Raw genomic sequence first — 22,502 nt, 5'->3', positions numbered from 1 at the left:
GTGTTAGCAAAAATGCAGAGCAACTGGAACCCCCATTCACCGCTGGTGAGAATGTAAATTGGTACCACCGTCTTGACAATATTTATTAAAGTTGAAAATACACCTATGGCCCAGCAATTTTACTCCTGGGCATACACCCAACAGAAATCTAAATCCATGCAACGAAAGATATGTACAAGATGGCCCACAGTAGTGCCATCCATAATACTGTTAAACTAGAAACAACCTAGGGGAGCCTGGGTGGCTCAGTTGGTTAAGCATCTGACTCGTGATTTTGGCTCAGGTCATGATTTCATAGGTTGTGAGATCGAGCCCCGCTTTGGGCTCTGCATTCATTGAGGAGTCTGCTTGAAGATTCTCTCCCTCTGCCCCTGCCCCCACTCCCCTGTTCTCTCTCTCTCTCTCTCTTTCTCTCTCTCAAATAAACAAATCTTAAAAAAACTAGAAACAACTGAAAATGTCTATTATTAACAGAATGAATAAATCATTATTATATATTCCTACAATGGAGCATTATAGACCAGGTTTTTCAATGGTGACATAACTGACATTTTGGACCAGATAATTCTGTGGGGCCAGTCCTGTAGGATGTATAGCAGCATCCTGGTCTATCTCTATTATGCTGACCAAAAATATCTCCAGACATTATCAACTATCTCCTGGCAGAGAGGGGGGTGCAAAATTGCCCCCAGTTGAAAACCACAGTTATGGACTATAGAGCAAAGAAAACAAGGGAATTACCCCTAAATGCAACAATGTGAATGAAGCTCATAAACATAATATTAAAAGGGGTGCCTGGGTGGTGCAGTTGGTAAAGCATCTGACTCTTGGTTTCAGCTCAGGTCGTGATCTCCAAGTCCAGTGAGGCGTCTGCTTGGGAATCTCTCTCCTGCTCCCTCTGCCTCTCATGCTCATGCTCTCTCTCTCTCTCTCTTTCAAATATAACAAATAAGTTTTTAAAAATACCCCACATAATATTAAAAGAAAGAAGACGATGCCAAAGAATACTACTGGATACTTCCTCTTATACAGAATTAAAAAAAAAAGTCATATCTAATTCATAGCGTTAGAAGTCAGGATGGTGGTTACCTTAGAGAAAGGAGGGAGGTCATGACCTGAACAGGGGCAAAAAGGTTTTAGGGGCACCTGCGATGATCTGGTTTTGCTTTTGGTAGTAATTACATAAGTAGGACCAATTTTTGAAAACTTCATAAAGATGCACTTTCCTGGATGTGTATTTCAGTGATAGGTCTACTTGATCAAAATAGAGCTCAACCAGAGAACCACAGATTCTAAAAGAATGTCCTAAACCATCAACATTTAATCCAAATGGTTTTTACACAAACTTGCCGCTAAATTAGATGAGCCTCAAAATTCCTGAGAGATCCGCAGATCTACCATCCAAGGCCTGGAGTTTTAGGTAGAAAACAGCCCTCCTTCCCATGGAAGCCTGTCCAAGAGTCATGTTGGCTCCGAGGCTGAATCTTGGACAGAGCCAGACTTCTGGTTCCACTTGCTCAGGCCTGGGGTCTGTGGTAAATGTGTTTGCACTGACATTTCCATGCTTTCAGTTTCTACTAATCTTCTTAAGACTGATAAAACTGAATAGCACCGCTTTGTCCCAGGAAGACACAAAACCATATTCATGAGAGGCCTGTTCATTAAGTATCTTCAGGGTGGATTAAAATGATCCTAAGCTCCGGTTCTAAGAATGCAGAGACCAGTAAATAAATGTACTATTGAAATAAGATTAGTGGTGAATGCTTAACCTACTTTGAGAACGACCTGTTTCTAACACTAAGTACCATCCATTCACATTTACATAATTAATGAACTAATTACAAACACATCTTATCTAATCATTTAAGCAGGTCTCATGTGACCCATCCTTGCCTTCGCTTCTGTAGTAGACTGATTGCACTTTCTTGAAAGGAATACAACTTTATTTTAAAAGCAATACCCTGTAATTTAGACTTTTTTACTAATTCAAGCCAGCCTCGTCCCACATAAAAATCAACGGGGGCAAAAGGAAGTTGATGTCTAAATCTTGTTCTTTTTTAAACCAAGAACAGCAAGCCGAGAGTATGGGGCTGCAAATGTTTACAGAAAGCAAATTTTCCCCCAGTAAAAGGAAAAGTTGTAATGCCATCGTTTAGCCAAACGAACAGCGGTTGTGTTAATTCGGCACCAAAGCAAATGATACATACAACAGTAATTAGCGAAGATTACACAGTAATTAAAATCACGATGATTATGTGAGTGAGAATAATTTATACAATAATCTCCATGCTCACATTGCATATGGTACAAGTCCAATAGCAACAGTGGAGAGCCATGTTTGGTAATAAATTCAAATCACAGCATCACTAATTATGTGGTGATAGATTGGTCATTGAAATTTAGGGATAAATAAAGTCTCTGACCAGGACACACACAATTTTATTTGGGCTTCCCAAGGCTACTCAGTGAGGACCTTAAACACATGAATACATTTTCTCTTTTCTTACTGTCCTTTCCTTTCCCTTCTCCATGCCCCCCATCCCTCGACTCTGTCTGCATAATTTTGTCCACTCCCATAATTCAACCTTCCCCTAGGTGGAAAACATTTGCTTTGTTTATTTGTTTTTTATCTACTCACTATTATTCTGCTTCAGGTAAGGCACCCCCTTATCTTTTGGGGAAACCCTTCCTCCCCCAGTGTTCCTGTGGTTTGGGCGGGAATAACCCTATCTCCCAGAACCAGGTGAGAACACCAACTTGAGCCTATGGTAAGAGATTCCTTCATTCCCCTTATCCATTCTGACTGGTTCAGAATAGACATGTGACTCCCTTTGGGCCAATGAAAGTCAAGCTCAGGATTTTTGTGCAACTGTTTAGAAGAGAGAAGTCCTCTTTACTTTTGGACTCTGAGTGGTACAGGCATGAGCTCGAAGATCTGGGCCGCCATCTTCCTACCTCAGAAAAAAGCCAATGTAGAAAAGAGTAGGGCAGAGAGGCTGCTGAGGGATCAAATCCCCATGATCATTTTTGAATCCCTGGGTGGAGGGAATGAGACCAGAAAGGCAGGCAAAAGCCAGATCACATAGGGCACTGTAAGCCTGCTAATGTGCTTGAATTCCACCCTGTTCTATCCTGGAGGGCAGAGATCACCCAAGTTTTCCTGTAAAGGGCAGATGGCAATAATTTTTGGCCTAGAGGCCATCTGGTCTCTGTTGCAACTGTTCAGTTCTGTCATCACAGTGCAGAAACAATCATAAACAATACATAAAATCAAAAACAAAAAAGTGGGCATGGCTGGGTTCCAATAAAACTTTATTTACAAAAACAGATCGAGGGCCAGATTTGGCCTGTGGGCAAGAGTCTGCTGACTCCTGTGGTAGGAAAGGGGAAGCTACTGCAGCCAGACTTTCACTTTAAAGGGATCATATTGGCTGAAGTGTAGAGGATGGACCAAGGGAGGATGGTATTGGAAGCTCTTTGTCAACATCAAGGACAGAAATGACGGTAGCCTGACTTACAGGTGTTGGTAGTGAGGATGGAGAGAAGCAGAGAGAGCAAAGAGTGTTGGGGGGTTGGGGGGAAGAATAAATAAGATCTAGGGATCTGTTGAATATGAGGATGAAGGAGAGGGGATGGTAGTCTGAGAAGACCCAGTTTGGGTGGCTTTATGAATGATAGAACTACCAAATGATACTGATAACACAGAGCGGAAAGGGAGGCAGGAGATGCCTCCTGGATATGCTGGGTTAAGACACCAGGGAGAGGTCATCTTCTCAGTGCAGGGATTAAATACAATGTCTCCATTTAAAACCTGGGGGGACATAAGAGCTGGAGGTCTAGATGTGGGGTTGCCCACATACAATAGGGGAGTAAAATCACAAATCATATGCGATCAGGTAGAGAGCAAAATAGCCAGGTGAGGGCATTACCCCATGACCCCCCATATTTGGGGGCTGGGGTTGGGAAGGAAAAGACCAGAAAAGAGAACTTTGAGGAGCTCCAAGGAGCAGAAACTCTACGAGGCTGAGTAAACAGAGAAGTGTTCAACAGTTTGCCAACTTCTCAGTCCAGAAAAAGATCAATACTGGAGAACGTCCCCCGATTTGTCCCTTCAGAAGCCGCTGAATAGTGAGGAAAGTTTCAATGCGTGGTGAGGGCCAGGCCCTGGGTGGCAGGAATGGGAGGCATGTGAGAGCAGATGGTGCGTGTGGGGCCCCACTTTGGAGAAGCCTGGCTGCAAAGGGCAGGAAAAGGAAGACCTCAGTGGGCTGCAGGGTGAGGAGGAGGGTCTAGAGTGAAGTAGGGAAAGCCTGACATACTGTGAAGATAAGGAGGAGGTGGGGAGAGGCCCCCCCCACTTTCACACTCTCTTCCAGCAAGGTCAGAGCCAGGAGAGGTCAGGCACATGGCAGGGGCCAAGGTGAGCACACCCGTCCCTGGATGGCCCTGGCACCACCTGCAGCCAGAGGTTAAGAGAGATTCCTAAGCCAAGTATGAGTGCCAACACCAAGCCCATAAACTTCCTCTCTGGGGGCCACGAAGGTAATTTAGTGTCTCCATCTCCAGAAGCTCTTGCATTTATCAGCAGCAGCTGCATGGTTCCTGGACTGTAAATCATAAGGCTTTAGGTGTATTTCTCTTGGGTTGACGGCCCCTTATAAGTAATGCAGGGAATGCTTTTATTTTTTTGGTGGAAGACTGCTTTCTCTCTCTCTTCTGTTTTTAAAGTGACCTTTCTCAGTCAAATTCGAAACGTCCAAGAGACTCATTTCTTGAGCTCTATGAGGTGCCAGGTAGCATGCGGCTGGGGACACAGGCGTGCTATCCTCTCTTACTGTCCAGTCTCCTAGCAGAAAGGACACTGGGATGATCTGGTAGTAACCAGTCAAGTTTAACATGCAAACGCCCTTGGACTCACCGAATCATTTGCCCACATGTATAAGAATGTGTGTGTGTGTATGTGTGTGTGTTTAAGGGCTTATAGGCTTAAAGCAAATACCCGGAAAACAGCTGAAAGAGAAAAAAGAAGACTTTAACGAAGGAAACTGTGGCATGACTTGAAGATCTTTTGCAGGACTGGAAAAAAATGAGACTGGCGTAGGCGTACTGATAAGGAAAGATTGCCGAAACATATTGTAGAGGGAAAGAAGCACATAGTAAGAATTTATGTAGCGCATAAGGTACATCATAGAGTGTCGTATCATTTATGTCTTTTAAAAGCCCACAAATATGTTCTATATTTGTTATGGGTACATATATGTTTAAAAATCCACAGAGAAAGATGTGGAAGGGGGAGCACCGAACTGAAGGTGATGGATACCTTTGGGAAGGGAGCTGAGATTGGGGGCATGGTTAAGAGGATTTTAGCTTTAGGGACACCTTGGTGACTCAGTCGGTAAAGCGACCAGCTCTTGATTTCTGCTCAGGTCATGATCTCAGGGTGGTGAGACTGAGCCCTGTGTCAGGCTCTGTGCTGGTCGTGGAGCCTGCTTAAGATTCTCTCTCCCTCCCTCTCTGCCCCTCACCCCCGCCCCACCCGCATGTGTGTGCACTCTCTCGCTCTCTAAAAAAAACAAGATTTTAGCCTTTTCTGTTCTATTTTAAATTCTTGAAGGGAGGAAGAATTTATAGATTACTTGTGCAGTTACAAAGAGCTGGAAGGCACCTGAGCTCTAAGCCCAGACTTTACTATAAATTTGGGTAAGATACTTCCCTCTATAGACCTCTATGTTCCCCATCTGCATAATGAGCAAAGCGGGTCAGTTAATCCCAGTGGTTCTTTCCAACTCAGAAGTTCCTGAATCTTTAAATTGTAAACATGTTCCAAGGACAGTGCTCAAGAATTTCAGGGCTCACTGCCATGGGATCTAGCACTCAGTAGGCATCTTTTGGATCGAAGCTGAGTGTTGAATGATAATCCTTATGCAGTTTTAATATTAAGAATGGTGGTTTGCCAGTGAATTTTGCAGATGAGTGATCTGCACTCCCCCCCGCCCCCCAGATAAATGTCAGAGAGCCATGGTAGTGCAGGAAATACAAATATAGGCTTTGGAGGGATTCAAATCTGGGTTCAAAGACTGGCTCTTCTACTTACTTGCTATGGGACATTGATCAATTACCGACCTCTGTGAGTCACAGTTCGTGCTGAGATATGACCAAGTAAGGTTAATATTTCTGCTCCCGCCTTGATGTCATGGTTAGTTATTCACTCAACAATCATTTACTATTTTTCTTTTTTTTTTTTGAAAGAGAAATTGTGTGCATGCGAGTTGGGTGGGGAGGGGAAGAGGGAGAGGGAGAGAGAGAATCTCAAGTAGGCTCCACACCCAGAAACCCAATGCAGGGCTTGATCTCATGACCCTGAGATCATGACCTGAGCCAAAAATCTCATCGGACACTTAACCAACAGAGCCACCCAGGTGCCCCCTCAACAAACATTTATTGAGCACCAACTGTGTGCCAGCCCCAGGGATGCAGACTTAAAGAAAATAGAAAAGGAGCTTATGGTCCCTCCTTGCCTCCTGCCACATCACTGTCCTTGGTGCAGGCACCACTGCTCTGAGCTGTGCTGGGCCAAGCCTGAGGACTTGGAAGGGGAAAAGGAAGGTAGGGGGGCTAGGCTCTGGCCAGGGTGCCTGGGGATGCAGAGGACAGACTCTGCCTGAGGCACAGCTATAAGAGCAGGGTAAGGCGATGGTTCAGGATAGCATTTTACCCACTGCAGAACTTCTTTCAAAATTGGAGTCCATCCTCTCAAACCTTGCTGCTGCTTTATCGACTAAGTGTATGGAATGTTCTGAATGCTTTGTCGTCATGTCAACAGTCTTCACAGCATCCTCACCAGGAGTAGATTCCATCTCCAGACACCACCTTCTCTGCTCATCCACGAGAAGCAACGCCTCATCGGTTCAAGTTTTATCACGAGTTTCTAACAATTCAATCCCATCTTCAGGCTCCACGTCTAATTCTAGTTCTCTTGCTGTTCCCACCCCATCTGCAGCTCCTTCCTCCACTGAAGTCTTGAACCCCTCCAAGTCCTCCATGAAGGTTGGGTCGACCTCTTCCACACTCTGTTAACATTGCTATTTTGACCTCTCCCGTGAATCAGGAATGTTCTTAGTGTTCTCTAGAATGGTTAACCCTTTCCAGAAGCTTTCCAATTTATTTTGCCCAGACCCATCAGAGGACGCACTATCTACGGCAGCTCGAGCCTTTCAAATATATTTCTTAAATAATAAGGCCTGAAAGTTGAAATGACTCCTTGGTCCCTGGGCGGCAGAATGGATGCTGTGTTAGCAGGCATGAAAACAACATTAATCTCGAACATCTCCACGCCATCCAAGCTCCTGGATGACCAGGTGCACTGCCAATGAGCAGTGATATTCTGAAAGGCATCTCTTTTTTTCTGAGCAGCAGGTCTCAACAGTGGGCTTAAGATCTTCAGTAAACTGTGATGTAAACAGATGTGATGTCACCCAGGCTTTGTTTACAGAGCACGGGCGGAGTAGATTTAGGATCATGCTTCAGGGCCCTAGGATTTTCAGAATGATAAGTGGCTTCCACTCAGAGACACCAGCTGCATTAGCCCCTCACAAGAGAGTCAGCCTATCCTTTGAAGCTTTGAAGCCAGGCATTGACTTTTCCTCTGTAGCTATGAAAGTCCTCCAATAGTAGGTTCTTACAACAACCCTGAAAATCATTGTCTGATGTAGCCACCTTCATGGATGAGCTTAGCTGGGTCTTCTGGAGAACTTGCTGCAGCTTCTACATGAGCACCTGCTGCTTCACCTTGCACTTCTGTGTTATGGAGATGGCTTCTTTCCTTAAACCTCGGCTAGTTTCAGACATTCCTTCTGCAGCCTCCTCACCTCACCATTCAGCCTTCACAGAATGGAAGGGAGTTAGGGCCTTGCTCTGGGTTCGGCTCTGGCTTCAGGGAGTGTTGTGCCAGGTTTGACCTTCCATCCAGACCACGCATATTTTCTCCAGATCAGCAAGAAGGCTGTTTTCTTTCCTTATCATTCATGTGTTCCCTGGAGTAGCACTTGTCATTTCCTTCAAGATCTCTTGCTTTGTGTCCACGATGTGGCTAAATGTTTGGCACAAGGGGCCCAGGTTTTAGCCCCTCTGAGCTTTCAACGTGCCTTCCTCACTATGCTGAATCGTTTCTAGCTTTTGATTTAAAATGAGTGGCGTGTGATTTTTCCTTTTCCTTGGACACTTAGAGGTCACTGTAGGGTTATTAATGGGCCTAATTTCAATCGTGTTATGCCTCAGGGAATAGAGAGGCAGGAGGAGAGGGAGAGAGACGGGGGAACGGCTGGTCAGTGGAGCATTCATAACACACACAACATTTGTGGATTAAGTTCACTGTCTTATATGGACATGTTATCCGCGGTGCCAGAATAATGACAATAGTACCATCAAAGATCATTGATCACAGATCACCATAACAAATATAAAGTAAGGAGAAAGTTTGCAATATTGCAAGAATTACCAAGATGTGACACAGAAAGAGCAAATGCTGTTGGATAAATGACACTGATCGACTTGCTTGACAAACCTCCGATTTGTAAGAAACGCACTCTCTGTCCGTACACTATGGTGAATACAACACAGCGAGGTATGCCTGTCCAATTGTTAATTACGAAACTCAGATTTTATGTTAATGAGCATTCCCATCCTGCTATGGCCGCCCCCAGTGCTGTTTCTGCGGCCTCTACACTGGCTGATGGGGAAAAACAGGGGTATGTACTTATCAGGAAAGAAAAAGTCCTCATCCTTTGGGGTTCACAGAGGAGGTGGCTCTTTCTCCATACAGGTCTTTGTTTTTAATTAAGAGCAGTAATCAGATCATCTTGCTTTAATTAACTCCCCAATGCATCCCCACTCTTGGAGTCTCTCTTTGATATTTTCAACATCAAACTTTTCAGCCTAAGATTATCTGCAGGCATGTGTCAGACATTTGCCATTTGCTGAATATGCCCAAAAGGTTAGCGTGAACTTCCACCCCCTTCTTTTTGTAGAGATGTTTCCACCCCCCCCGCCCCTTCAGAGCAAACACATTTCAAGTCAGGAAGGGGTTGTCTGAGTTTGCCCCTTGAGTCTGGGACTTTTCTTTATCACACTGGTTCTTCTGTTATCACAAAAGCAGTGTGCATTTCATCTTAATTACGCATCTGCTTAATCCATAATTTCTGATTTATGGCCATTAGCTCCTAATTACAAGAGGGCCGCCCTTGAAAAGGAAAACAAAATGAGCTGAGAGAAATGAAGCTGGCTGAAAAACAAGAGCGAAGATGGATTTAAATCCTAAACTAAGAGTGGATCCCAAGGCCCGGTTGTCAGAGGAACCTATTGTTGGCAATCCTACAGATTTGCAAGAGTTTCATCTCAGGCTGTAACTGAATCCATCTCCCTCCATGGTGGGGAAAAGATAAAACCTTGACATTCAGAACAAAGCTAAAACCTCTGAGGGAGAAATCATCCAGCCTAACTGTCTCGATACTGATTCACCATTAAAAAACCCCCCAAATACAGAAACGCCTAAGTGAATATGTTTACAAAAGAAACATTTAAATCCAGAACAATCTATAAGTGGGAGACAAGTAGGACTTGCTTTAGATAGAAGGCAACTATAATAAATCCATAGTTATTTTAAAAATGTTCACCACATGCTATTTAAAAATCATCTTGAGAACCATGCTTTAGGGAGGGCTGCATTAGAGCCTCATCATTTCAACTGTTCAGAGCAGTAAACAGAATTATATTTCCTGTTGCACAGATGAGGAAATGAAGGCTCAGAGAAGACAACTGACCTGTCTAAAGTCGTTCAGCTAAGAAGTGGCAGGGTCATAGCTCACACTGTCCAAGGCCATGCTTGACCCTGCCTCAGCTGGAGAAAATGGAAGACGTGAACAACAACCTTCAAAGTATGAGATTCTTCAAGCATTCCAGAGGCAGCAGGGACATACTCTTACCTGGAGCTGAGGATGTGGCTGCTGCTGGCTGACTGTCGAGAAGGGGTCCTCATTGTATCTGTGGCCAGGGACAGAGTACAGCTCAACCAGGACTGCAGACTGCCTTCTGGCTGGGAGCTGAGGAGGGAGATGTTATCTCTAGAACCAGAAGACAGGATGATATCAGCACGATGACAACCACAGTAACAGCAATAACTAGATATTCACCCCTAAGCATAAGCCAGGCTTGTGCTAAGTGCTATACATGCATAACCTCAATCAGTGCTCACAATAACATCCCTGAGAGATGGGAGCCAGTGCCGTCCCCATTATATAGATGAGAGTAATGGGAATTGAGGAGGCCAACTTGGTTCTTGCCAAGGTCACCCACTTAGTCAGTCATGAAGTTGGGATGCAAACCCAGGTCTCTCTGATTCCAATGCCCATGCTACTAACCTTTGGCCTACTCTGATACAGATGTTGAGGCAACTCTGATTTGAGAGTAAAATTTGGCACTGAATTTTATACCAAATGATATGTCCATGAAATATGTCAAGTGTGAAGGTCTTAACTCTTTGCCTGCCTTAACCAGAACATCTTTGTAGACAGAGACTTTACTTTTATGTCCCCTAATTCTGAAATTAGGCCTTGTGTGGGCCTGTCATTGATGTAGGTACTCAATGATTATTTTATTTGCAGGTTTATACTCATTCAACTATATCTATTGATATAGATATCAATATTGATATCTGTATCTATATCTATCCATATTTGTGTCTGTTTATAAATTCATTTGCTTGTTTATAGAATACTCTATGCCAGGAACCATGGGAATGAGCTATAAACATGAACCCAACATTGATCCTATCCTTAAGACTCTGTCTTAGCAGAGTATGCATCTATAGAAATAACCACAAAATAAAGGAGAAAATTATCAATGCCATAGAAAGGGACAGAAAGTAGAGGAGAATAAGGAAGGAGCATTGCTTTGCTTCTTGGAGACATAAGGGAAGGCAATAAGTAATGATAGTTGAACCACAACGTGTTTGAAGGTTAAGGCTTGACCATGCAGGGCCTGGAGAAAGGAATTTGAGCTGGAAGGAACAGCATACACATAGGTATGGAGTTGGAAAGGGGCAGGGCACAGATGATATGAAAAGTAGGAGTCCCAGGTAGAGAGGGAGGTAAGAGTCAGATATGTGTGGGGCTCAAATGTCAGTCTAAAAAGTCTGCTCTGAGGCAATAGGGAACCACTGAAGGTATTTGAGGGGGATGGTGGCATGATAAGTCATGGGCTTCTCTCTGTCTAAAAGAAGTTGCACCATTCAATAACATGTCCCCAGTGCCATGTGCTATGACCATGGAGTCCAAGCAATCATGGGCATTGCTAGTAATTCTCCAAGTGGGTGTGGATGTTCCCTCTGCAGACTGGACACAGAGCCAAGGGCTGGTTCTTGACTTCAATGTCAACTGCTCAGCATTCTCCTCGGGGTTAACTTACGTCTCTTTTCTGCCACTGCTGCAGTCCACTGCCGTCTGGACACTAAAGGAGACACAAGAAAGAACCTGTCATCCTTGTGCTACCAGGGGAAGAATGTGGTCTTTGGTGTCAGACCAACTTGGGTTTGAGTCCCACTTCCTTTGCCGCTGTGTGAGCTCAGGCAAGTCGCTTGCCTTCTCCAACCCTCCCGTGCTCCTTTGTAAAATGTGGTTACGAACGGGGCTGAGTGGTGGAGCAGATGCTTCCTGTGAAGCGAGATAACCCCTATCAAGATCTCGGCATGGTTCTTGACAAATAAATAGTGTTGCTTAAAAGGCAACAACCATTATCACTGCTCTTGCTTTAGGACAACTGGTACTGCTATTATTAACAGCGTCATTACTGTCAATGGAAATGCATTTGTTTTATGTTCTTTGTGAGTGCCTGTGAATCAGACAAGAGGGCAGGAGGCCAGCTTTCCAGGGCATTCTGGGAAACTCCGAGACTAATTACAGGAGTAGCTATTCTGGAGGGAGGATCCCTTCATTCAACAAGTACGCTTTCCATGCGATCTCATCTAACCATCCCGCCTAGGTCCATTTAGTGAATAAGGAAACTGGCACCCTTGTTCAAGGTCACGCAGCACTGAGTCCCAGATCTGTAAGAGCTATTAACCTCATGCTCGTAACCAGAAGGTGGTTGCCCAGTGTGCGGGTGTTGACAGCCAAACCATGACCCCAGATATCTGAGACCCTATTTAAACCCCGGGTTCACAGGCCAGGGCCTCCCAGCTTTATTCTTTGTGTGGGATCTGGGAAATTCCTTCCTTAGAAAACCCGGTCGCTTCTCCGAGGGATGTACCTCTGGCTCCTTGGTCCCTACCCTCAAGGGCCAGTCAGTCTGGGGGCTTCTACTCACACCTGTCTGTCTCCACCAGGACCGCAAGAGCCCCTCATGAACCAAGAACATGTCTTATTCATCCCTTTGGCCCCAGGGTTCAGGCCAGACCAGAAATTCTCTCAGACAATGCTTTGTGAATTCAATGAACTTCAGTCATTGACCAAATCCAACCTACAGATGTTTCTTTTATTTTTTTTATTTATTATTATTATTATTATTTTTATTCTTATGTTAATCCCCATACATTACATCATTAGTTTTAGATGAAGTGTTCCATGATTCATTGTTTGTGCATAACACCCAGTGCTCCATGCAGAATGTGCCCTCCTCAATACCCACCACCAGGCTAACCCATCCTCCCACCCCCCTCCCATCTAGAACCCTCAGTTTGTTTTTCAGAGTCCATCGTCTCTCATGGTTCGTCTACCCCTCCGATTTCCCCCGCTTCATTCTTCCCCTCCCACTACCTTCTTCTTCTTCTTCTTCTTTTTTTCTTAACATATATTGCATTATTTGTTTCAGAGGTACAGATCTGAGATTCAACAGTCTTGCACAATTCACAGCGCTTACCAGAGCACATACCCTCGCCAGTGTCTATCACCCAGTCACCCCATCCCTCCCACCCCACCCCCCACTCCAACAACACCCAGTTTGTTTCCTGCGATTAAGAATTCCTCATATCAGTGAGATCATATGATACATGTCTTTCTCTGTTTGACTTATTTCACTCAACACAATACCCTCCAGTTCCATCCACGTCGTTGCAAATGGCAAGATCTCATTCCTTTTGATGGCTGCATAATATTCCACTGTATATATATACCACATCTTCTTTATCCATTTACAGATGTTTCTTTTATAAATAAAGTTTTATTAAAACACAGCCACACTGACTCATTTCCATTTTGCCCATGACGGTTTTTGCTCTACAATAGCAGAGTAGTGGCAAGAAAGATCAGAGGGCCCCCAAAGCCTAACATACTTACTCTCCAGGCTTTTAAAGAAAAGTCTGCTGTGACTTCTTCAGTGTCACGAAAGCAGCTTTTGTGAATGACCCTAGGAGAGGAAGAATAGCAACCCCCAGAGATGTCAATGTCCTAATCCTCGATCCCAAGATCCTTAGGTCCCTGTGGCTGGCTCTGATGATGAAAGTATCACAAGCCAAGGTGTGTTAGTACCCTCCACCAATGGGAAAAGGGAAGGAAATGCATTCTCCCCCTAGAGGCTCCAGGAGGAACACAGCCCTTCTGACACCTTAATTAGGCCAGGGAGATCCTCCTTGGGCTTCTAATCGACAGAACTATAAGATAATAAAATCTGTGTTGGTTTAAGACATGAAGTTTGTAACCACTTGCTATGGTGCCAATAAAAAAAAAAAAAACCCACAATAGGACAAAAGTGTCTTTGGTGAGTGACCCTGAATCTTCTCGGGGATCTATATACAAAGTGTTGATGCAGCTTTAAACCAACTAGTTAAAAACACCACTTTGTGAACTGAAGCGGTCCACATGAGTAGATCAAACTCTAATCCTGCTAGAGTCCTGAGTCTTTCTATGGCTCTGCTGGGCAAGGGTTGTGGATAGAATAAGAGACGGAGAGAAAAGGCAACCAAATCCTAGAGGCCTCGCTGGGTGGCCTGACCCCTCCCCCCTTCCCTACCTGGGATCTCAGTTTCCCCATCTGTGAACTAATGGAGTTTGGGCCAGTGAGCTGAGGCCTGGTCCAGCTTAGATACTTGATGATTATATACACTGGAAAGGGTGCACTTGTGGTTAAAGCAGGAGTCCTGAGGCTTATTTCTGAGAATCTTTTATAAAGACTATAGAACTTCCACTTCTGCTTCTCCGAATGAACAAGCACTGACTCAAATTTTAGCCCAATACCTGAGAATTCACGGTATCATCTAGACCTCAGGCCTGGACAACCACTCCCTTGAACTCCTGGTACACAGGACCCAGGCTAAGGACACTGGTTCCAGTGAAGCCAGAGAAGCTAAGGATGTGGTAGACAAGGCAACCTCAGAAGCAGACGCGTTCCAGGGAATAAGGTTAAATCTTCTAGAATGTTGATTGAAAGAAAAAAAAAAAAACAAAAAACCTGAAGACACCTGTGGCCCAAGCCATTGAGTTGTAAATGGTGTGTCGTAATAGAGAGGCTTAGTTATACTCGGAACAAGTTTCCTCATGGCCACAGGCTGGGAGGAATGGCAAAGCCTGGCTGCAGCAGGGGTGGGATTTGGGGCATGTTGTGTGGGGGAGTGCTTCAGGCCCATTTCCCACCCCAGGATTCCAGGACTCTGGATTAAAAGAGGCTGTGCTCACAGGTCCTAGAGGGTGTCCAGGCAACCTAACATCTTCATACTCCTAAGGCAACTTGCCTTGAGCTCTGCAGGAAACAAGTTCTCTCTGACATACTTCATTTGACTGAACAACAATCTTTAATGGAACCCAGCCCAGGAAAATCTTTATAGGAGAAGATCACTAATCAAAACACGTGCTGGTGTTCATTCCTGACCACTAGTTACCCTTGCCGATTCCATGTGTGTGACCCCCATGGCTGAAGTGAGCATTTAAATCTGTCCCCTTCTGAAAGGACTCTCCCCTCACCCCAGACTAAAGAGGCATTTACTTCAAGACGTCTTCTCTCCATTCCTTCTCCACTTCATGCTGTCCACCCTGCTGTGTGCCCCGAAGGCTGATCTAGACAGGTCACATCCATGGGCTCCCTGCCCCGTGACTTCCCCTTGGGTGTGGCCACTAGGGAACTCAGATGGCCACTGGAGGGGAGGAAGGAAGAGAGGAAGCTGGAGTATTTATTCTCTTAGAATTCTCCCTACTGCTTCTCCTGGCATTGGCTCCAGCCCTCAACCAAAAGCCAGAGCTTCTCCTGCCTGGCAGCCCTCCCTATATGCTCCCAGGCATGACTACGAGCCCCTGGGTGCTGTACCATCCCTGGTGCTTCCCTACACAGGGCCCATATCTTTGCAAATAGTCCCTTTATTAGACTCCCTCTTTTGGGACGAGCCTCAGGCTCCTGCCAGACTCTGACTATTACAATAGCTAAGCTCAGTGCTGGTTTCTGCCTTAACAGAAAGCACTGGGTTTTCTGAGCCAATGTTTGTTTTTTTTAATGAGAAATAAGCAGGCAGCAGGCGTGACCCATCACTGCTGTATCAACGATGATTATACACTTTATCACCATGTGGGGGAAAAAATGGTGAAGAATCTAAAGAAGCAATCTTGTAAGAGCATAAGATTATCAGCAATCCTTATAAGTACCTTCCAAGCCCATGACTCCGGAGGAGAACCAGCCATAAGAAATAAAAAGATACCGGTATGGATGCTTATTGAAAATAATCCTATATTTTTATAGGCATTTTAATCTGTGCACTGGTTGCTTTCGCCTGTGAACCCATGTCACTGAATTTTCACAGAACTGCTGAGGTTAAAGTCAAGGTCTGCTACGCATTCTGCTTGTCAACTTCTGATCAATTACCATTCAGGCCAAGGGGGGGTGTCCGGTCTGCGCCCCATACTACCCGCCATCTTAGAAGGTCTCAACAAAACAGAATATGTTTAAAATAAAGAGGCTGGGTTGAGGAGAGCTTCTGGAAACTTTACGGTCTGAGAAATTGCACAAGGCACTTAACGGCTTCACCCTGCAGTGGTCTACACCTTGGAGGTGGGGGGAGGGGAAAGGCTTCCAGGCAGAAGCAGTTTTTTTTTTTTCTGTGTGGTCCTGGGACTCATCGAACCAAATGGGAGACCTCACAGGGGTTCCCAAGGGTTCAGGAAGAGAGCTGGAGTAGGGAGTAGGGAGACTTGACCCTGAACCTTCATCTCTGCACTCCATCCTAAGCTAAACTTTTCTATGGGAGTTTGTGCTGATGTAAAAAACAAAGGGAGGGATTCCACTTAAGAGGGAATTCAAAATCCACTGACCCTTTTACCCTATGAAGAAAGAGTCTCTGGGCTGCAAGCTCCATGTTTGCCTATTTCTTACTGTTACCTCCTGTCTGAACATGGAAGTTGAAAGGGCACCTGGTTGGCTCAGTCGGTTAAGCGTCTGCCTTCAGCTCAGGGCATGATCCTGGAGTCTCGGGATCGAGTCCCACATCGGGCTCCCTGCTCAGTGGGGAGCCTGCTTCCTCCCTCTGCCCTTCACCCACTCATGCTCTCTCTCTCTCTCTCAAATAAATAAATAAATAAAATATTTAAAAACAAAACATGGAAGGTGAATATCGGTGGTGATGATGGTGGTGGCAATGATGAGGATTTTAATGTGTTGGCTGGGCCAGCAGAGGCCCAGGAAGGACAGATGACCTGGTCCAGATCTATTGGTTGGTGCAGCCAGGACAGAACCCTGTCTCCTGACCTATCAGTGGTTCTTTCTCTCACTTTTGGTGCATGTGGCAAGAAAGAACTTGTGCCAGGCATTGGTGGACAGGGGCTTGCTGATAGGCAAGGTAATTAATTAGATGTCTTCTGTTGTATTCTTTTAGCATGAGTCTTTGTCAGAAAATTCCAATCTAAATGCACACATTGCCTGGGAAGTAACAAGAATGCGCTGGCCCCCGTCACAGTGACGGACACATGTGCTCCAGCGTGACAGGCCAGTTAACTACTTGGTGGAGAATGAAGACCTTCGCAAGAGAAAGGGGGAAGAAGGGGTCCATGGGACATGACAGCAGAGCCTGCTCATTGGAAGTGTGGGAGGTGGGGTCGGCCTGGAGACCATCATGGCCCCATCACTTGCTGGGTGAACCCAAGCCATCTCCTTGACTTCTCTGACTCTAGTGTCCTGGTCCATAAAATGGGTACCAACCTCAAAAGTTGTGAGAACAACGTCTGCAAAACAAGTAGGTTGCGTAGCCTGGCACCAAGTCAGTCCTCAGCAGGGAGTAGCTCTCATCCCAATCACCATCATTTCCCACAAGGCAAGAGTGGATAAAATAGGCTGGAGCCCTGACTCCCCATGAACCCCATTAGCTGGGTATCCAGGCCTCCCAAGCTGGAAGGACCCTTGGAAAGCCAGATGGCTTCTGGGATGTCATTTAAACGTGTGCTATCCTGCACCAGGGCCCCATTTTGTCATTGGGAATGGGGCATCAACCTTCTAGAATAATGGAGAGATGCTTTAATGTTCCCCCCAGGCCTGGGGCATGCTTATTACTCAAGGGGGCAGGAGGGAGCTCACAGGGTGCAAATTAGAAGGTAGGGAGTTTTAGGAAAAGGAATGTGAGCAGTTCCAAAGCCTGCCTTCCTATGTAGCAGGAAGCTTTACAGTCTGGCCAGAACCTGGGCCTGCTGCTAAATAAATCAACTCAGAATGACGTGGCAACTGCCACGTGTGGTGAGCCTCACATCTTCCTACTTATCCTACTGCAGCCTAATTTTAGCCCAGTTAACAGGAGGTATGTTGAGAAACATACAACTTACACGCATCACAGTGACAGAAGACACCTTTCTAGAGCGTTCGTCTCTGACCGGGCCAGCTGGAATTGATACACTCTCCGCTGACCTAGGAGTCAGAGGTTGTCCATTGACCTCTCCACACATTCCCCCTTCCCCTCACCCCAAACCCCCAGAAAGGTGACAGGCAGAGCAGCTGCAGACCCTGGGCCAGGAGTAGACGGGGCTGTCAGCTGATGCATCCCTCCCTCCATGAGTAATGAGTGTGCTCTGGGCCCCGGGGGACCAGCTTAAAGCATTTCCCCATTAATCTGCAAAGGCTGACACCGCCATCTAAGGCACAACACAGAGCCCGAGTGCAGGATGGCACGTGTTTAAATGCCGCTGCCCGGGCCACTTGGCTTTCTGAGCACATAACCGCGATTCCAGCCTTGGAAGGCCTGTTACGCTCGGATCTAATTCCCAACATGGGGAATGCGACTTTTCATAATTTGAACAAGCCTCTTAAAGAACCTTCCCTCCAGCAGAAGCACCACACACACACACTCTCTCTCTCCCCTCAGGGTGGGTGTGAATCCTAATTGAGAGCTCAGTTTGGAGAGGTACCTTGCCAAATCCCTCGGGCTCCCATCCAAACCGCCGACGTACCCCAGGTGATGAGACAATTAAGCAGGAAGTACAGTGCAGAGCCGTTAAGAGGGGAAGAGGACAGGGTGGTACCGGGGGTAGGACCTGGGGCTCTGCTCCGGACAGCGTCTCTGTGGCCTAGCAAGGCATGCATTTCCTTTTATTGCTGATAATCAGTTTAATTGCAGCGTGACCAGAGAACAAGGTCTGTGCAATATAAATTCTTCGAAATGTGTCGAGACTTCTTTGTGGGCAATTCTCTCCCTGGTCTCCCCCCTATTCCTGTGCTACAGGTGAAATCTCGGCTCTGCCTCTCTTTCAAAGTAACAGGGCAGAGAGTCAGGACCAAGTCCTACTGGGACAGAAGATCACGAAAATGCAGACAGGAAGCTGGGGTTCAGAGGGGATTCCCGGGGATCCAGGGTATGGAGCTCAGAAAAGGTGGATGGGTATGCACAGAGTGGAAAGAGAGAAAGTACCTCCTACCAAGAGGTGAGGGTGAGGCGGGTCCCTTTAAGGCTCTAGAGGAGCCCCCATGAGCTGAGACTGGAGTGATACTTGTAACCCTGTGACCCCACCACTGGGACCTCACTTTCCAGGCGAGAATGCGCTCCCTGCTCCTGTCACACCTTCTCTCTAGCCTCTATCCACACCTCCAAGCACAGGTCCTCTGCCTCTTTCCTATTTTGTTATTTTGATAACTTTCATTTATTTCATTGATAACTTTCATGTATCAGAAAAGCAATCTGAACACCCCCAAAACAAAGAATCCAATTAAAAGTAGGCAGAAGACATGAACAGACATTTCTCCAGAGAAGACATACAAATGGCCAACAGACACATGAAAAGATGCTCAACATCACTCAGCATCAGGAAATGCAAATCAAGACCGCAATGAGCTATCATCTCACACCTGTCACAATGGCCAAAATCGAAAGCACAAGAAACAAGTGTTGGCAAGGATGTGGAGAAAAAGGAATCCTCATGCACTGTTGGTGCAGCCACTCTGGAAAACAGTATGGAGGGTCCTCAAAAAATTAAAACTAGAACTACCCTATGATCCAGTAATCTCCCTCCTGGGTATTTACCCAAAGAATATGAAAACATCAGTTCGAAGGGATACATGCACCCCTATGTTTATGGCAGCATTATCTACAGTAGCCAAATTCTGGAAGTAACCCAAGTGTCCATCCGTAGACAACGGATAAAGAAGATTTAGTACATACACACACACACACACACACACACAGGAATATTACTCAGCCATCAAAAAGAATGAAATTTTGCCATTTGCAATGATGTGGATGGAGCTAGAGATTATTATGCTAAGTGAAATAAGTCAGCCAAAGAAAGACAAATACCATATGATCTCACTCATATGTGGAATTGAAAAAACAAAACAAATGGGCAAATGGAAAAAAGAAGAGAGAGAGGCAAACCAAGAAACAGACTCTTACCTCTAGAGAACAAATGGCTACCAGAGGGGAGGAGGGCAGGGGGATGGCTGAAATAGGGATTAAGAGTAAACTTATCATGATGAGCACTGAATAATGTATAGAATCGTTCAATCACGGTATTGTACACTGGAAACTAATATAACACTGTATGTTAACAATACTGGAATTAAAATAAAAACTTGAAGAAAAAAAAAGAAAAGCTGGGCACATGGATGGCTCAGTCGGTTAAATGTCTGACTCTTGGTTTTGGCTCAGGTCATGATCTCAGGGTCGCGGGATCGAGCCCTGCATCAGGCTCCATGCTGAACATGGAGCCTGCTTAAGTTTCTCTCTCTCCCTCTGCCCCTCCCCCTTCCAGCTTGGGCTCTCTCTCTAAAAAAAAAAAGGAAAAGAAAAGCACTCTCTGGCTATGCAAGTAAAAATGGTTCCAAAGTTTTGCTCATTGGTTTTAAAAAAAAATACTAGTATATAACCATTAATTCTCACTATAATTAATGCAAAAGTGCTAATGTCTTTAATAATGGAAGATCCAGCCCCAGCATCAAGTGGGTAATATTGAAAATAGGGTTTATAATTACAGATGTGAGTTCTGTCAGGACTCTAATAAGACTGCAGGGAGGGCGGCACACGGGACATCCTAAATGTAATCATGAGCCAGGAAGCAGGTGCAACACCAGTATTTGCCATTTCACCAAAATTTGGTCGCCGTGCAAATTAGCAGGGCATGGTGGCGGTACTTAGAATTGTGCATGGAAGCTATTTTTGCACAAACTGAGATTTCTTAGATGAAGCCCTTTGTTTAAAGGCAAGGACATGGAGAGCCCACTGGGTCTCCATCTGACTGATGCTGAGCATGAACATCTTCACGGGAAAGTTTGAGGTTACACATCTCGGAGCAACTTATGACCAGCCCAGAACCGCATCAAGGAAAGGATGTGTTTACATTATAAAATCAGGGGTCTAAAGTCCATAACTTAGGGGCACCTGGGTGGCTCAGTCAGTTAAGTGACTGACTCTGGCTTCAGCTCCGGTTGTGGTCTCAGGGTCATGAGATTGAGCCCCACATTGGGCTCAACCCTTAGTGCAGAGTCTGCTTAGGACTCTCTCTCTCCCTCTCCCCCTGCCCCTCCACCCTGTTCACTTTCTCTCTCTGAAATGAATTACCTTAAAAAAAATTAAAAAATAAAGTCCATAACTTATATGAGCAAAATATCCTAAAGAGGACCCTAGTATAGCTAGGGCTGTGTGTGTATGTTCACTGCAGAAATTTTAGAATATATAGAGCTTATAGAATATATAAGCTTGAAGAAAACACAAATTTAGGTCAGCAGTAATGCCTTCCATCAGTATTAGAATGTCGGTGTGTTTCCTTCCAGGCTTTTTTTCCTTGACCAGGCATGGTCAGCTCTACCCGTTCTTCCCACTGGCTAACCCACAGCTAACTTGCAACACTATTTCCCTCACCGCCCATCTCCAGCCCACGCCTCTTGCATGTCAGCAGCTGGCCCCTTCTTCACCTTAATAAGGGGGTGTGACAGGCAAAGGTCTAGGGTAGGAAACTCAGCAGCCCTGGGTTCTCACCCGGTGCACGATGCTAATTTGCTATGTGGCCTTGAACCTCTCTCAGGGTCCTCGTGGAAGTGGGAGAGGGTTGCACTCATGGTCTGATATTGGACTCTTCTGGCTGCAACACGAATCATCCCGCACAGAGACAAAGACCAAGAGGGAGCGGTGGCCGATGCAGCCCACGCAGGTGTGTGTAGGGACAGAGCCACATCTGAAGGTTAGGTTAAGGCACGCTGTTTCTTACCAAAGCAATGCTCTCCCTGCTGCCTGGGCTTCATGGCAGAGGGTGGGATGGGGACAGAGAACTGCAGCCAGACAGACAGCTGTGGTTTCCAGAGAAGTAACATGCCAAGGTTACAAAGGCAGCTCTGGGGAACAGGACTATGGGCCACCTGCAGGGGTTGGACAGCCCGGGCCCATGTGCCCACCTGTGATGCCTCAAACTCCCTCCAGGTGAGCAGCCCACCCATGGCCTGTGGCAGCTCGAGACTTGAGTGGAGATGGTAGGAAGCAACCTGTCTTCTGAGAAAGGAGAGAAGCCCTGACATTGAATTTGAGTGGTCTGGCCCATCACCAGCTGTCTAATCTTGTATCTCTGAATCAGCTCTTGCCTCTGTGAAGAGATGCCCATTATGTGCACAAACACAGCTTACATCCTGACAGCTCATGTGCACTCCCGGCACTGTTCTAAGTGGTGTCCATCTGGTACCTCATTTGACTCTTACTGACAACCCTACGAGGTAGGCAGTGGGTTGAGCACACGAAAGGTCAATCTGCACATCCAAAGTCAAAATAGAGCAGTTTGTTGTGGTTGGTCCAAAGTATTAGGTCCGCTTTGTATGTGAGGGAATTGGACCCAGATCGGACATGTAACTTGCCCATAATCACAATCGGCAGCCCACTTTGCAAGCACTCCCCCAACTGCCTCCCCAAAGGCTCGGAGAGCTAGGCTAGGTGTTTTTAGTGGCAACAAGGAGATGCTGACACCAGAGGGGAACCAAAAGTCCTGTCCCTCCTCATGCAAGCCAGCCAGTTATCCGTCCTACCACTAAACACATCTGGGTCTCCCCGCAGATGTGGCCCCCAGACCCAAGAGCGGGAG

General features: G+C 45.8%; 1 protein-coding gene across 2 annotated transcripts in view; it reads right to left on the bottom strand.

The window, feature by feature from the left end:
* The window catches only part of MYO18B (myosin XVIIIB), a 246,725-nt gene that overhangs the window by 14,499 nt on the left and 209,724 nt on the right, over positions 1–22,502 (bottom strand). For both annotated transcript variants that reach the window (XM_035017247.1, XM_035017246.1), the window contains exons 41-42: positions 11,461–11,502; positions 9,981–10,118 (exon numbers count right to left, since the gene is read on the bottom strand). In XM_035017247.1, coding sequence (XP_034873138.1) covers positions 9,981–10,118; positions 11,461–11,502 — 180 coding nt within the window. The remainder of the gene's footprint in view (positions 1–9,980; positions 10,119–11,460; positions 11,503–22,502) is intronic.

The sequence above is a fragment of the Mirounga leonina genome, unplaced genomic scaffold (genome assembly GCF_011800145.1).
Source record: "Mirounga leonina isolate KUSES-001 unplaced genomic scaffold, KU_Mleo_1.0 Mir_171, whole genome shotgun sequence".
Lineage (NCBI taxonomy): Eukaryota > Metazoa > Chordata > Mammalia > Carnivora > Phocidae > Mirounga > Mirounga leonina.
Note: the sequence above shows the minus strand (reverse complement) of the source record. Positions and strands in the feature narration are given on the sequence as shown.